Source organism: Ailuropoda melanoleuca, chromosome 3, assembly GCF_002007445.2.
Source record: "Ailuropoda melanoleuca isolate Jingjing chromosome 3, ASM200744v2, whole genome shotgun sequence".
Taxonomy (NCBI): domain Eukaryota; kingdom Metazoa; phylum Chordata; class Mammalia; order Carnivora; family Ursidae; genus Ailuropoda; species Ailuropoda melanoleuca.
The window spans coordinates 67,827,533-67,844,896 of NC_048220.1; the positions used below are offsets into that span (position 1 = coordinate 67,827,533).

A 17,364-nucleotide genomic window follows, 5' to 3' on the forward strand; every position below is an offset into this window, starting at 1 on the left:
GAGAGCAACTGGGAAACATCTATTAACATTTTAAAATGTATTTATTCTTTGACCCTGGAATTTTACTATTAGAAATTTATATTACAAAAAAAGGAAAGAAATTTATATTTTAGAGAATAAAAAACCTTCTAAAATGTGTAAAGATAAATGACAAAGGATGTTCATGACAGCACCATTTGTTACAGTAAAAACAAAGCAAAACAAAACAAAAAACCTGAAAACAACCTAAATATTAGCAAGTGACGAAATTAATGATATCACCAGATAAAAATGCTCTCCAACCCTTAAAAAGAACACAAGAAGATAGCCAAGATACATTGGTAGGTGAAAAAAGCAAGTTGCAAAGCAATATGGATGCGATCCGAACTGTGTCAAAAAATATTGTGAAATATGTTAAACAGAATATGCATACCATACAGTATGCAAGAAAAGGAGGAATTTACAACAAACATAGCAGTGACTGGATTATAAAGAATTTTGTTTTCTACATAAGAATTTATTATTTTTACATTATCATAATATTTTTTTCCAGTAAAAATGTATTTTAAAAAATCACCAAAACGGTAAATATACTACTAGGCTGAAACAGTAACTCTCTGTAATGAACCAAACAATTTGTTATAGGAAGGGTTAAATTAGAAATTCATATAGAACAAAAGCCATGTCATCTTATTCATACCCATTTTTTACTCTATAGTTTTTTTCCTTGTAAGCAAAAATGCTCTAAATTGTGGTTCAAATAATAGTGTAGGATCAAGCCAAAGGCTCTGCAGAATGGACCTCTCTCATTGGTGGTGACGGGGTTGTACAGCATAGAAGAGAAGGTAATGCCAGAGGGTAGGAGGGGAATCAAAGGGTCTTCAGTCAGTGTTCCTGGAATCCCAAGTTGGGGTGTTCACAGATTTGCATAGGCTCTAGATGACCTGAGAGCTATGCCTAGAGAGAAGGTGGATCCAGGTTTTGCAGGGCCTAAAGTTTATACAGTTATGACTTCTTGTTAATGTTCTCTCCTGATGAATTGGCGCCAAAGTCTGTACGAATATTCCCGAAAGCCACAGCTACCTCAGGACAGCTGCGACTTACCTCCATACAGAAGTGACCATGAACAACATAAACATATCCCTCTAACCCAAATGTATCCCCATGTCAACTTTTCTTTTGCTGGATCCAAAGACGGCCATAGCCACTCCAGGGGTACCTGACATCAATGGAAAGGGGAGTGGAGACAACGATCTTAATCAACGGTCTATTGTCGTTAAAATGTCCTACTTCTGCAAATTTTCCATCAACCTTGTAAACACATGGCTAGGGCTCAATAAGTGAGGGGTCCTGGAGCTTAAGAGCTGTCATTTCACCACAAATTCACCTCTGCTCTGGGCCTCCCTCGCTCTGCATGTATTTTGCCATGGATCCAAAAAAATGACCAGGACAAACAATCCCCCTCGAGAGGTTCAAGATGCACGGCACCTTAGTCTACATCAAATCCCAACACTTACTCCCTTGGGAAATGTCAGACTTATCTCCCACAAATACAGGAGGATGTCTGAACATCACAGAATCTGCAATGCAGATCCACCCTGTGGACTTGAGGCATAGGTTAGATCATCTCTGACAGTTCTCAGTTTAGGCACCAACACCATCTGAACAGGTTCAGAGAGTCCAAGGGTCCTGCTGCCTCCTAGTGCTTCCTGCCATTTCCTTCCTCTTGCCCAAACCTGCGCTGAGGTTTTTTTACACTGAGGACTAAATGGTAATGTTCAAAGGATTCTGCTTCCTCACTGAAGATGAAGGACAAATTCCTCACCTTATGCTACAAAGGTAAGCACCTTCTCAGCCCCATCATGGGGTGGAGAAGTATGACCTGGAGCATGAGAGAAAGATCTGAACTGAAGATCTAGCATAGAAATAGTAATTGGACTTACGGACAAGGAAAGAAGAGACCACCTAGCGTTGGGAGGAGTGGGAGTGGAGGATATGAAGACTACCATGAGATACAGAAACCATGGAAAATCCTGAGGACATGGGACACTGAGGGGACAAGAAGAGGAGGAACCTAGAAGTTTCTAGGTGACTATCTGAGGACAGTAACAGCGAAGCAGGAGAGGAAGTATCATCTTTTGAGGATTTCAGTCTTCCCCGTGAGTTCCTCTAGTAGATGGTATCAACTTGGAGTTCTTCCAGTAATGCTTTCAGACCCAGCATTAAATCCCCACTTATTGAAGAGGACCCTGTCCAAAAGTGGGTACATTACACAATTCAGTAGAACAGTTGTAAATGCTTTCCTGACTACCCTCCCAGCCATTAAAAAAAAAAAAAAAAAAGTGTTGCACCTTTTCAGATGCAGAAAGGGTGCTGAGCTCTGCCAGAGAGAGGAAGGATTGTTGTCAGGAAAAATATTAGACTGTTTTGGCCCCTGCCCAGTTTGGCATTTCCCTCTCCAGGAGATTAGAGTCACGCTCATTTGTGGGAAAGATTTGTTATTTCAGATCTTTCCTTAAACCAGGTCCTCTTTTACAGTCCCAAAAGACACAAACTGAGAAAACAGAAAAATAATTTAAACATCTATACTGAAAAGTCTTGAGGAGTTTTGAGGTCCGACCTTAGTTTAAAACCAACGTGCCACCAGTCACTATCTGTGTGACTTTGGATATGAGATTCTCTAACTTTGAAGTCTTAGTTTCCTCCCTTAAAATGGGGATAATACACCTACCTTGTTATCGGAGACTTTTCTAAGCACTTTACCTGGACTAACTCATTTAATCCTCCAAAGAGATGTCTACTATTAAGGCACAGAGAGATTAGGTAATTTTTGTGAGGCTACACCACTAATCAGAGGTGCAGCCAGAATTTCAACTCATTAGTCCTGAGAAGAGCTCTTAAACATTCTACTGTATTATTTCTCTAAATACATGTAGACCATCTAATGTAGGATCTGATAAATAGTAGGTACTGTGCTTGATAATTGGTACCAATTAATAATAATAAACAGAGCTTTTGATTTTGATGGGAAAGACAAGTTCCATGATACTCTTTCATCCAACTCTGATTCAGATTAGTATCTAAAAATACTTGAGTTTATAAAGGTCCTTGCACTATGTATGAGAAGAAATACCTTGGCTTGCAATAATCTAGCAATGGACCAAAGCAGAAAGAAATATAAAATATAGATTTCTCCTGGAACAAAATTATAATGAGCAAGTATTCCTCTGCGTTAAAAGCATTTCTTTCTCTTGTCTCTGGGGAGGGAGGCTAACATAATGAAGAAACATTATAGACATTGACTGGAGGTGGGCAAGGTGCTGATGCCAACATGTGGTGAAGCATATTTCCTCTGTAAGTTCTGGCCATCAAAGCAAACCCAACAGCCATTACTGTCAGGTCAAAGTCATTAGTATCCAACTGTCAGATGCTTCTCCAAAAAATAATGCACCGCTTTCACAAGGGAGACATTCAGGGATGGACTTCACGTGGGTGGGGGCCTTTATGGAGACATGTGAATGGTGGTGGATAAACCTACTTCTGCAACTCAGAACAACCTATATCAAGGAATCTGTCTAGTCCTTATGCCCAAAGCCCACTGCTTAGCACTTAAAGGTTTTTAAGTATTCACAACACCAACATAAAACCCTTAGAAAGGAACAAAAACACACCCAGGAGCTTTTGTCAACTACCTCCTCTGCAGGGATTAGTTGAAAAGTAAGTAAAACAAGGTCTTTAAAAAATTAACAAAGTGCTAGTTACCTAAGACATGTGGAAGGCCAAAAGAAAGCTCATGGAAGAGAGATTAATAATGCCAAAGAGAAAACCAAGGTTTGGCACTTGTGATGTTATCAAGAACTAACTGAAACAATTAGCTCACTGCCAGTCTCAGTTTCTAAGTTCAAAATCGAACGAGTGGAGTACTCCTCATCATTGCACAGGTTTAAATTTGCAAATAAAGCTGGCGGAAAAATAAATTTTCCGTTAGTCTTTTGGAGGAATTTCCTTTCTCCTAAGATTCTTTCTAGAATTCAGATAGCGGCACTAGGTAAATGACAGTATCAGAATACAACTTGGCAGGATAACTGAGTCAGTCCCAATGGCATACTTCAACTCACTGACATTTGAAGTGTCAGGAGCTATTACAAAATTAGACAATAGTATTGGAACTGACCTTGGGGGCCTGATTCTATTTACTTAAGAATACAGAGAAAAGTAATATCTCTGAGCTTCCTTTTTTTTTAATTGGTCTGTAAAATGAGGATAGTATCTACTGTAAAAAATGATGTGAGACTTCAATGAGGTAACAGTGTGGGAGAACCTGGCACATAGTAGGCACTCTCTCTATCCCCGCCCGTGCATGCTTGGTTGCTGAAGCCCTGGCAGGCAATGACGACCACCTCATAAGCACAGAAAGCCCCTCTGCTGACGCAAGCGACAGTGCCAGGATGCTCGCGATGCCGGATCTTAGAAGCTACTTGACTTGCGTGAAATCTTATTCCTGCCTACATATTTCCCAACATTCACAAAGTCTTCACCACTGCTGATCATAAATCTGATTCTAGCAAGCTAATAAATCATTCTGAGCCTCGCCCTTAGACAGAGAAGCCTTCCAACCACATATAAACAGCACTTGTTCTGAGGTACTATGGAGTTGGCCGCAGGCAATTCAGAAATAAATACTGAAGCTGCTTATGACAATATAAATTTGCCTTCTCAGCAGTATGTTTTCTCTCTAATCTCCTTCTTTGCACACGAAAAATCTTCCGCTCCATCTGGCTTTTCTCTTGTGCCCAGAAACACATAACTCAGTCTGCAAAGATAGAACCTGTAACCATATCTTTTTTTCCACACCACCTGGCTTTTTAGGCTAATTTCCAAACTTTTGAAGCCAGCAAATAATCGTTTTGTAAAGACTGTACTCTATTTCTTGATCTATTAATCAGAACAATTAAGATTAGAACTTTAAAGTCTGTATATAGTGTTTTTTTTAGAAAATATGCCACATAGTTTAGTATCAGGCAATTGATAATTAGTACCTCTGAAAATCCTTTGAAATCCTTTGAAAAAGAATTTCAAATGTTTCATAAAAAGGCAGGGTCTTAGAAACTCAAGTTACTTAAGCCACCTGGGAGTCAGATAAACAATGTGCTTATTTTATTTAATGTGGGTTCTCTTTCTGTATGACGTATAACTATTTGGCACGTAAAAGGCACATGTGATTACACCCAACCATTCACAGATGCTGCTTTCCATTACAATATGCTCTGAGTGGAGGTTTACTTTCCTTCTCAGAGTCTTACTACCTACAATTGATTAACTACTTTTTTATAGGGAGGCCTCTTTGGAAAAGGGTCCTACCCTCACGTTTGCAAGCACAAGGGGGGCCCTCCGTTTAGTGGAAACCAGAGTTGCTGCTTCGTAGGTGCTGCACCAGCTCATTTTGGACCTAGAAAACTTTGGTGACCTTAAAATAACAGATTGCTGCCGTTAGAAATCTAGCTCAAGGCCCTGGCTTTACAAATTTACAGAAAATTAAACGCCAAGACACAAGACTTCACCAGTTACATACCCATTAAATACTAAAACACACCACTTAGGTTTTGTGAGTATAATTTAATGCAGTTCTTTTAAGGAGAATAAGAGTAAAGGACTTGATCAACTATATGGTGATACTGTGCTGAAAGCAGCACGTCAGTGAGAATACTTCAGCTCCTGTTACAGAAATAAACAGCCACGTATTCTTAAGAGTCAAATACTTATGCCATTTATATTTTCACAGTAAGCATTTTTAATAACTCCACATCTTTATGTGATGACCCATTTTTGGGGCAACAATTAAGATGATAATCCCCAATTTCAGTGATCTAGTGAAATTCAAATTCAGAGGAATGTATATTCATTTTAACAATATCCACAGTGAGCAATGCACTCATTTTCTATGCTGCCATAACAAATTACCACAAACTTAGTGGCTTAAAAACAAGATAAATTTATTATCTTACAGTTCTGTCAGTCAGCTGTCCAACATGGGTCTCAGCAGGTGACAATCAAAGTGCCAGACGGGCTGCATCCCTTTCTGGGAACTCCACTGGAAAAAAGTTGCCTTGCTTTTTCCAGTTTCTAGAGCCTGCCTTTATTCCATGGCTGGAACCATCTTCCTCCATCTTCAAAGCCAGCAATGTCGAACCTCTGACCTCTTCCACTGTCACTCTCGGAAAGGCTCTCTACTTTTAAGGACTTCTGTGATTAAATTGGGTCCATTCAAATAATCCAGGACAATCTCTCCATGTCAAGGTCACATTTGCATAGCCCCTTTGCCACATATTCTCAAGTTCTGGTGATTAGGCATGACACTTTTGGGGAACCATTATTCTGCCTCACATAGAAGCAGAAATAGCAAGATAAACATTTCTTTATTGCCCATCTTCTCTTCAGAAAAATTAATATAATTTAAATATGTTTTTATAATAGGTACAATATACAGGGGAAGTATGTAGCCCAAATGAACTTTTGTACTGATTCAAACTCAGGAGAGATGATGACACACAAATTATTTCAACACTCCAGTGATGTAATATGAAACCCAACCCCTTTTCCAAGGGATCCTCCAATTTCAATTATCCCTCTCCTGGCAACCTATCCCTTCACTAAAACAAATCAGTATTTTCAATTTGGATTTCAAATGTTTCATAACAGCTGTTTGTTAAAGAGATCCTATTCTTAAGTTCCCTCAAAACCCTCTGAGGTCTAAAGATAACTTAGCATTTATTTTAAAAAATTATAGTTTTACAGGATATTTTTTTAAGTCCATTAGAATTTAAAACACTGCTATTCAAAAAGTTCCTATTTTAGTCAGCCCAAAAGAGGAAAAACCCATTGTTATATAGCAGAGGGACAGCTAGACACCCTGAGTGGATTTTCAGTGCAAAACATCTTAAGTGACTCTATTTTCGAAAACAAAAATAAGGTATATACTCTAAAGGGAATTTTCTGACTTTTTACCTTGTCCATATAAAAAGTCTTAAAAAGGGGCGCCTGGGTGGCGCAGTCGTTAAGCGTCTGCCTTTGGCTCAGGGCGTGATCCCGGCGTTCTGGGATCGAGCCCCACATCAGGCTCCTCCACTGGGAGCCTGCTTCTTCCTCTCCCACTCCCCCTGCTTCTGTTCCCTCTCTTGCTGGCTGTCTATCAAATAAATAAATAAAATCTTAAAAAAAAAAGAAGTCTTAAAAAATACATATATGGGTAGATTATTGTACTTGTATCTGATATACAAATGTTATCTTTCTAATGTGAAAAACAAAACAAGAAAAACCTCTCCTGCAAATTGATGATCACTTTATAACCAGCAGCTGAGTCTACACATAGAGAAGCTTTCTGTCCATTAGCAACTAAAGTGGAAGAAAGGAACACCTGTAGAGAGACAAGGGTCAACTAGGCCAAAACAAATTCCACATTATTTAAAATGGGCAAAAACTGAAACAGATCTGCAAGTCCCTCTGACTCATATATAAAATACGCTTCTTTTTGTGTTCTTTTTAAATGTCCCCAAAACAAGTACCATGCCTTTCTATGAAGCAACAGAACACGTATCTTTTCATATTCATATATTACATGTCAGTAAATATTTACCTAATGTTTCAGAGTAGGTTTTTTTTTTATGCTAGTTTAGGTAACCATAACCATATCTTCAATTCCCTTAATGCAGAATCTGAGTACTTCTGTCCAATCCTATTCTGTCCTTCCCAAATGAAAGGAAGTTTGTCAACTCATTCTGTAAACTGAAAAAAGAGCATAGCATTTTAAACTAAGGTGTTTTTTTTTTTATCCTGATCAGAAATTAATGCAAGGGACATTCTAGAAATATGACAAGTGATCCCAAACAAAGAGATTGTGCTCTGAAAGTTTACTCATAAGCTAAAATATATTTTTCTCACAGAAAATGATTATCAGAAGTCTAGCTAGACTATAAACACCTAATTAATCAATAAGAGCCAAATGGTGGATAAAAATTAGCAAAAATGCACTATAACTCTCAAATAAACACCTAATATGAATGCTAAACACTGACACTTCTGGAAATAACTTTTAATGTAATTTCTCTAAACTTACATATAAAATGAAAGAAAATTTTGGCTACTTTAAAGTTCCTAGAATCTGGTAACACTGATTCCATTTCAGGTTTTTACTTGCTTTAAGCATGCTGTTTAGCACTATTTTCCTTTACTTACTAGGATTAAATAACAAGTTCAAAACACTTAGCATAGGTCTGGCATGAAATAAGCTCTGTAAAAATCATGTTTATGATTTGAGCCTCACAATAACTAGGCAGTAATTTTAAGAGAAGATAACAAAGAAAAGAGAAGATGTGTGTACATCCATGCAAAAAAGAATCACCTGAGATGGTATTAACTATAGTGCTTTTGAACCTTTCTTTCTAGAAAACCTGGGTCTGAGGTCCTCGGAGGCCAGAACTAGGCAACTTAGTCAAAAGGTCACTCCTTGGCTACAGGCCTGGAGCAAAGGCTAAGCAAGTCCACACTGCAGGAGAAAGTAACCTTGTGAAGCAAGTGACACCCCAGAAAGCAGATGCAAAACAAGAACTGATTCGTAAGCATTTAAGCAGATAGATCCAGCCCATCTGGGGTAAAGGCTAAAGTGCTTTCCAGAGGAAGCAGGAGGGCACAGGCACCAGAGAGGCATATGTAACCTTCTGCAGCTCAAGTCTGGCTAAGTCTGTGGGCCAGGCTGTTAAAAGCACTGGATCAGTTGGACAGTTGTGAAGATAAGGAAGAAATGGGCAGAGAATGGCAAGTGCTTGATCCTGTTAAAGAAAAAAGTAAAGGGGAGAATCATCATTGGATTAATCCAGTGGTTCACCAACCTGAATGAACATTAGAATCTCTTAGGCATGCCTTTATAATGCAGAATCCTAGGCCCTTATCCTTAAAGATTCTGATTGCATAGGTCTGAATGATGCTAATATTCAGCCAAATTTAGGAATTCACCAAATTATAGTTAGTTCAGTAGATTAACCTCTGGAGTAAAATTTAATTACAGAATATTATCAATTTATATTTGTTCTCACAGAATAACACCATAAAGCTGATTTAGAAAAACTACATACATAAATTCTACAACCACACATTTTCACACGACAATATTTGTAAATATCTGAAAATATTTTTTAAACCCACAAATCCAAAGTAAGCAACATATAGTTTTTCAGATATATAAAAGTTTAAAAAACTAAAATAGGTAAATGTGCTTTCAAGTTTAAAATTTGAAATTTAGAAATTATATCTGATATTAATACTATAAAGAAAGACACTATATTTTTTCTTATTTCAGAAGGTTCAAGTCTTTTCATCCTCATTGAAGAAACTACATGATTGATTAAACACTGTCAGCATTATTTTCCAAAATTTTCCATTAATTTTTTTAATGCAGCCATACACCTGAGAGTTTTGAATTATACAAACATATGCATTAGCAGTCTAAGACTTACCAACATTTACATTACACTTCTTCAACAGAATCTGAGATGAACCACTAGTAAAACAGGCTATAAGATTATTTAGATGTTATGATGAGTTGGTCTGCTGAACTCCAGAATTCATAGAAGAAATTACATCTTTCAATTTATTTTTTAACAAGTAAAATTCTGCACTGTGCTAATCTGCGTTTGCATATTATCTGGAAAATGGCTATTAAGCTTTATCGTAAAGGGGTACAAAAAAATCTTATGCACAATGCAAGATGGAGAAAAGAATGGTTTACAAATTACTGATGGACACCCAGGGAATCATGTTTTTTCCTTTCATTATGGACTTCTCAAAATCAAACACATTTTTCAAATTAAAGTTATATTAAGAGTTTTGGGAAAATTAAATCCCTAGCTTAAGAACTTAAGTGACTTTAGATTTAAAATAGAAATGGATGATCATAACTATGGTTTTTAAAATGGTGCTTTGGGGAAAAGTCTTGATTCATTGATTCTAATAACTTTTTGCTTGCTTACTATAAAATAACGTACTATTACTCTGAGGACAATTTCTGATTCAATTCCAATGCTCTTGTATCTCCATGAGTTTTGGCATTGTTTATCAGCACCTATGGGAAATCACATATAGGAACATTAGTATTTTATTAACAATAACTATATTTAAATTCACAGAAGCCAAGTATGCCAAAAGGCAGCAAGCAACATCAAACACCACAAGAAAAAGTGACTGTGTGCAACCTTTTCAGTCATTTTTGCTGAAATAAATTGTTTAGCCAAAGCCAACATCAAAGATAACCACAATTTATTCAAGTGCTCAATTAGTATGGATGCAACATTTTGACTGTTACCCTTCGTCAGTACCATATAAAATTAAAGTGGTGGTTTTGTTTACAATACTGTCATCCCTAAACCCTTACCTGAAAGACCACTTTATACACAGAACTGTGCAAGTGATACTCCTCTCCTTTATTATTTTCTTTAAAGATTTTTATTTATTTATTTGAGAAAGAAAGTGAGCGAGGAAGAGAGAGAGAACATGAGCAAGGGGTGGGGGGAGGCAGCGGGGAGGCAGACTCCCCACTGAGCAGGGAGCCCTGGTACAGGGCTCTATCCCAGAACTCCAGGATCATGACCTGACCTGAAGGCAGACACTTAACTAACTGAGCCACTGAGGCGCCCCAATACTCCTCTCCTTTAAAACCAAAGATTAGAATTGAGGTTCTAGATTCTAGGCTCTATCAAGAAACTTTGCAAGGTTTTCACCAGTTCCATAAACTATAATATTCAATTTCGGTTGCTCATCTGATTACTAAAACTTTTTGCTTGTTCATTTTTGAACACTGTGAAGGGTCTCAGATTTTGCTCTACTTGTAAGCTAACAAGTTAGCCTGCACAGTTTCATGGATGCTGCCAAAAAACACGGTTCTCCTGGAACAGAGACAAAGGTCTATATCACTCATGGGGTAACATGAGCATCAAGACATTTACATTTTATTCCCCTTGGCCCCTAAGACTCACATTGGTGACATGATGAAAGTATATAGATTCCCATATCCATACTGGTTTGCATTACAAGAGAGGAACCCTGCACCTAGGAGACCTGAATCTTTTATAATAGGCCTACCCTTTGCTCTGGAGGGAGACACTTGTGTCTGTCTTCTAAGGCTCCCTATAAAAACATCCTTGAAAAGACAGTCTGGAACAAAGAGCAGTCAGGCCATCTGCTCACAGGATGCTTAGAAATGCAAGAAAAGCATGGAGAACTGTCTACAACAGTCACAGAAGTTCTTTTTGGTTTGCAATATGTTAATTAGAATCCCTTTCTCCAAGCATTGTTTTTGTTAATATTTCTTAAATACTGTAAGTTTCACTGAAAGGCAAACAGTACTTCAAATGCTTTAGATATTTAAAAAGCTTCTCATTAACATTCATTGTATTTTGTAAATTGTAAGCTCAAGTTAAGAGAATCTCAGCCTATATGTTTTATATATTCTACCTTTTTAAAAAGATTTTTAGATACACATACATATATGTTTATATAGATACCAGAGCTATCCCATGGGGAGCAGAAACTGTCACACGCATCTTATAGAAGAGACAAGTAAAATAATATTTCCAAAGATAATATCAAGGTCCCATTAAATCCTGCTACTTCCAAACCTATCCTACATATTTGCCTCCAGTGCAATGGTCATAGAAAAATACCACAACCAGCACCTAGCACCTTTGTCTAACTATTTTATTCTACATATCACATTATGAGAATGTACTTCCTACAGGTTAAATCAGTGGTTCTTAACGAGGGGCAATAACTGGTGTCATCTAAGATGTCTAAAACATTTTTGGTTGTCACAAGCTGGGTGGAAGGAGGAGGACAGTGCCACTGGCACCCAGCGCTTAGGGTGGCTAGGAATGCTGCTAGATACCCTATAATGCACAGGACGGCAACCCTCATCCCTCCTCCAACAAAGATCCAAAATGAAATATTGTAAATAAAACCAGTGCCTTACATCAATAAGCTCGTAGTCATTTTTGGCATGTAAGTGTCTCAGCAGATACCAACGTGCAGTTGATACAATAGACTTGGGATACCCAGGCTGATACACCACTCTTTCCAAAAGTCGCCGTGTCTCTCTGAAAAGGATACTTACATTTAGTCCAAAGCATCTAAATTAACATAAGATATTTCATATACTAGTCTCACACACATTATCTTTCTCATTCTTTTGCACACACGTGGTACTGATACTTTCATGAATTTTTTTTATAGAATAAAGGTAATAATAATGGCTAACAATTATTAAGTGTTTATTATGTGTTGGGTACTATGCTAAGTATTTTACACATATGGTCACATTTAATATTCGCAACCTTGTAAGGTCAGGTTGCTGTCGCTATTCTCGTTTTGCAATTAGTAAATCAAGCTCATTCCAAATAGAGGGGAAAGGCTCCTATTTCATGAGCACTTCTGAATGCTCTATGTAGCTCTAATCCTCTCTGAAAACAAATCCATAAACAATAAAAAGATAATCTACACCAGAGTCAATGTGTATAATATCAGGCTTTTTAGTATACGCTTTAACGGACGTGTACAATATGTAAACCCATGTAATAAAAGGCTGATTTACAATTGTGTTCTAAGTTTTTCTTTCCTTATTTACTAACATCTATGACTCCAGAGACTTCCGTACTAATAGATACAACACAAATTGTGGTAACTTCAAAAGTCCTGAATAGGAGGATCTTATAAATAGGAATTGGTCTGAATGGCAAAAATTAACAAGACAGGAAACAATAAATGTTGGAGAGGATGTGGAGAAAGGGGAACCCTCTTGCCCTGTTGGTGGGAACGCAAGCTGGTACAGCTACTCTGGAAAACAGTATGGAAGTTCCTCAAAAAGTTAAAAATAGAGCTACCGTATGACCCAGCAATTGCACTACTGGGTATTTACCCCGAAGATACAGATGTAGTGATCCGAAGGGGCACCTGCGCCCCAATGTTTATAGCAGCAATGTCTACAACAGCCAAACTGTGGAAGGAGCCAAGATGCCCTTCAACAGATGAATGGATAAAGAAGATGTAGTTCATACATACAATGGAATATTACTCAGACATCAGAAAGGATGAATACCCACCATTTGCATTGACATGGATGGAACTAAGTGAAATAAGTCAAACAGAGAAAGACAATTATCATATGGTTTCACTCATATGTGGAACATAAGGAATAGCATGGAGGACATTAGGAGAAGGAAGGGAAAACTGAAGGGGGGGAAATCAGAGGAGGAGACGAACCATGAGAGACTGTGGACTCTGGGAAACAACTGAGGGTTTCAGAGTGTGGGGTGGAGGGGGAATGGGTTAGCCCGGTGATGGGTATTAAGGAGAGCACGTATTGCAATGAGCGCTGGGTGTTATACACAAATAATGAATCACTGAATATTACATCAAAAACTAATGAAGTACTGTATGGTGACTAACATAATACAATAAAAAATAAAAAATAAAAATATATTAATTAAAAAAATAGTAATTGGTTTAAAGCAGAAACTAAAGAACTTGTCTTAAAGATGTTTCTACATACGAATCACATCGTAGGCACAGTTTTTTTCTTTGTGTGTATGTGATTTGGGCTGATTTTTGGTGGGGATAAAAATTACAGGAGGTATTTACAGATCACAGGGAGGTAGAGGTTAAGGCCCACTAAGTCACCCGCACTGAGCTGCAGCAGAAAGTTCATTAGGAAGGATAAATTACAGCCTAAAACATTTCTCGGTCAAATTAGCCATACAAAAAACTGACCAAAAGTAAATAAATAATAAATGGTGCTGGAATTGCTGATTAGTCATAGCATTAATCCTTCCTTCACTCCTATTTTGGGATGCTGATGTGACCTTTGCAACCTATTTATATTCAGCTCTCTGTCTACAATGTCTATCGTGTTGCCGTGACATAACGCCCCTAAACCACTGTGTTACTCACACTTGCTCTGTATTAGGTGTAATAGCCATTGAAGCTAGATATTATTCTCAGAATTTTAAAATATTCTTGCTCGTTTTTCCATCCACATGATCTTTAATTTTTTTCAAATTTATTTCTGACCCCATCCCCAACCTCCAATAAAAAGATCACTAAAATTTGTATGTTTTAATCTCAGAAGCTTTGGATTTTTCTTGATATAAAAACCTCATTATTTATAAACATATTTCTGTCTTCCAATATTCAATACTTTTTTTCATAGCTTAGTACCTTGCATAAACTTAATTCAATTTAACCTTGAACTTCAGTATTTTTTAATTTTCTTTCTAGAATCCACATTATACTGTTGGTGCATCCAGAGACAGCAAATCTCCAAGCCCTTCTTCACTTGAAATGCTGTCATGCCCAAACTCTCATATTCTATATCTGTGTACCAAATTATTTTTTGTAAAACAAATGTAAGACTATTTTCTTCCTTATTCGTTACTTCAACAGCCTTTCCAAAGTAGTTAACAGATATATAAATAACACCAAGTTTGTTACACTAACTCTAAATATTTGTTTCCTTGAGGGACTGAAAGTGAAGAAACATTTCCAAGAAAAAAAAAAGGCAACAAGAATTCTTCATACCTTGCCCCCATTTTGCGGTTGAATTGTAACAAAGCTTGTAAAAAGACAGCCAATGGACAAAAGCAAAGTTTCAAGGCCTCAGTTGTAGCTTCTTGAACCAAAGATGACCAGTGATCATTGGAAATATTAGCCTGTAAAAATATAAGACATATATTAATTGAGGCTTTCAACATGTTTACCTTAAAAGAATGAAATTCAACTCTCATTTTATTAAGTGCCTACTTGTCCAAGTCACCATGTAAATGCTACAGAGACCACTGTTCTACAGAATGATTACAATCTGATTCCTGACCTTAAAAAGCTACAGAACAGGGCAGACCAGAAAAAAGGAAGGTTTCAAAGAGGAATATTACTTAAAAAACACTAAAATATTTCTTAAAAGAAAATGCACTATTCTACTATATAGGTGTATGAAATCTATGAGTCACTAAGCTCCTGGGATCTACCAAATATACACAACTCAATTTAACATGACTCTTTAATTGGTAGTGATAAATTCCCACATTTCAAAAATTATCTAAGGAGAGAGAGAAGGCTGAAATTAAATATTTTAATAAAATCCCCAAATAGAAAAAAGCTACAAAGCAGATCAGAGATAAATCAAACTCATCAATACTGAGAACTTTTTAAAGAATTCTCTTTATAAGGGAAATGTTAAGGTACCTATACATCACTTATGTTGCAAGCTTTAGTTTCTTACAACATGTACTGACTCAGAAATAACAGGTAAGTATGTTCCTAAGGAACAATAAAGTGAAGATAAAATGGTGAACAGTCTGCTGAATTCTGTTAGAAGAAAAATGCACTTGGGGCGCCTGGGTGGCACAGTGGTTAAGTGCTGCCTTCGGCTCAGGGCGTAATCCCGGCGTTATGGGATAGAGCCCCACATCAGGCTCCTCTGCTATGAGCCTGCTTCTTCCTCTCCCACTGCCCCTGCTTGTGTTCCCTCTCTCGCTGGCTGTCTCTACCTCTGTCAAATAAATAAATAAAATCTTTAAAAAAAAATAAAAAGAAAAATGCACTTAAAATCTTTCATCAAAAACCTCAAACTTTCACTAAAAACTAAGATTTCATATTTACAGGTATCTAGAGTACACATCTTAATAAAGTCAATAGGATGAGTCAATACATAGTCCATTTCAAACACTAAATTATAAAAAAGAATGTTAGAGCAATAAACTGAGTGCAGTACAGGCAATAATAATGTGTGAAATCAAGAAAGAGGAAGCTATAAAGATAATCAATTTGAAAATAAATTGTAAGGCATCTTCTATAAAGATGGAAGCAATGAGACCTTGGGTACATTTGGCAAAGAAAATAAGGCAAAGCCCAAAAGTAATAAAACTATTCCTAATATATTTTTATTTTTTATATTATTTTTTTAAAGATTTAATTAATTAATTTATTTTAGGGGAGGAGCAGAGGGAGAGAGATGGGGAAAAAATGTTAAGCAGACTCTGCGCTAAGCGCAGAGCCCAACAAAAGGCTCCATCTCATGATACCGAGATCATGACCAAAGCCAAAGCCAAGAGTCGGACACTCAACCAACTGAGCCATCCAGGTGCCTCATTCCCAATAACATTTTTTTTAAAGATTTATTTATTTATTTATTAGACAGAGAGAGACAGGCAGTGAGAGAGGGAACACAAGCAGGGGGAGTGGGAGAGGAAGAAGCAGGCTCATAGCAGAGGAGCCTGATGTGGGGCTCGATCCCGAAACGCCGGGATCATGCCCTGAGCCAAAGGCAGACACTTAACGACTGCGGCACCCAGGCGCCCCCCAAATAATATTTTTAAAAACCAAGAGCACAAAACTCTCACTGGTTGCTTTTATGATGTACTGTCATATAAAATATCCTATAAAGTTAGCTCAAAGATTATTATATAAGGAAAAAGTTTCTATATGTACCTGGTATATTAAACAACAGAATGCACATTTTTGTCTTCCACTGTGTCTTTAAAATTTACTATATGAAGAAGTACTTTTCCTCTGTCCCTGGATGTATATTACAGCAGGCTCCACGATTCTGATACTTATTTTTCTTAGAGTCATCATAATCTTAATTAGAATACTTCTTCCTTTCCATACTTCAATCTTCACTCAAAGGTAGTATTTGCATCCTGTCCCACCACAGCTCCCAGATGGGGTATGGTTACAGATAGCAGCAGATGGCTTGCTCCTCGTCCCAACCTTCACCTTTCCTTGCTAACTGTACTTTCAGACAGCTACTGAAATGCCAGAAGTCTGTGTTTGACTGCTGCCACTGTATGATGATGTCTTGCTCTCTAGGCCTGATATTTCAATCTCTTTTTCTCATTCAGGCTTTCCTGGCTTTATCACAGACTCCCAATTTCATGGGTAGTCTCTTATCTGCAGGACCAGCTATGTAATCTGTGGAGCCCAATGTAAAATAAAAATGCATGGCCCTTTGTTCAAAAATAATTAAGAATTTCAGGGGCGCCTGGGTGGTGCAGTCGTTAAGCGTCTGCCTTCGGCTCAGGGCGTGATCCCGGCGTTATGGGATCGAGCCCCACATCAGGCTTCTCCGCTGGGAGCCTGCTTCTTCCTCTCCCACTCCCCCTGCTTGTGTTCCCTCTCTCACTGGCTGTCTCTATCTCTGTCGAATAAATAAATAAAATCTTTAAAAAAAAATAATTAAGAATTTCAAGATGCTGGAGAGCATTAAACCAAGTGAGGAGCCCTGAGCAACTGCATCGAATGCATGCCTGTGAAGCAGTCCTACTCATCTGCAGTTCCACTAACCTGGAC

General features: G+C 37.6%; 1 protein-coding gene across 4 annotated transcripts in view; it reads right to left on the reverse strand.

Annotated features, from left to right (window-relative positions):
- Positions 1–5,575: 5,575 nt before the first annotated feature.
- TTC37 (tetratricopeptide repeat domain 37) overlaps positions 5,576–17,364 on the reverse strand; it is an 82,738-nt gene continuing 70,949 nt past the window's right edge. For 3 of the 4 annotated variants that reach the window (XM_034656521.1, XM_034656524.1, XM_034656523.1), the window contains 3 exons: positions 14,596–14,726; positions 11,996–12,119; positions 5,576–10,093 (listed from right to left, as the gene is read on the reverse strand). In XM_034656521.1, the coding sequence (XP_034512412.1) occupies positions 10,019–10,093; positions 11,996–12,119; positions 14,596–14,726 (330 nt within the window). In that variant the 3' untranslated portion in view covers positions 5,576–10,018. The remainder of the gene's footprint in view (positions 10,094–11,995; positions 12,120–14,595; positions 14,727–17,364) is intronic. The other variant, XM_034656522.1, reaches the window with a different exon arrangement.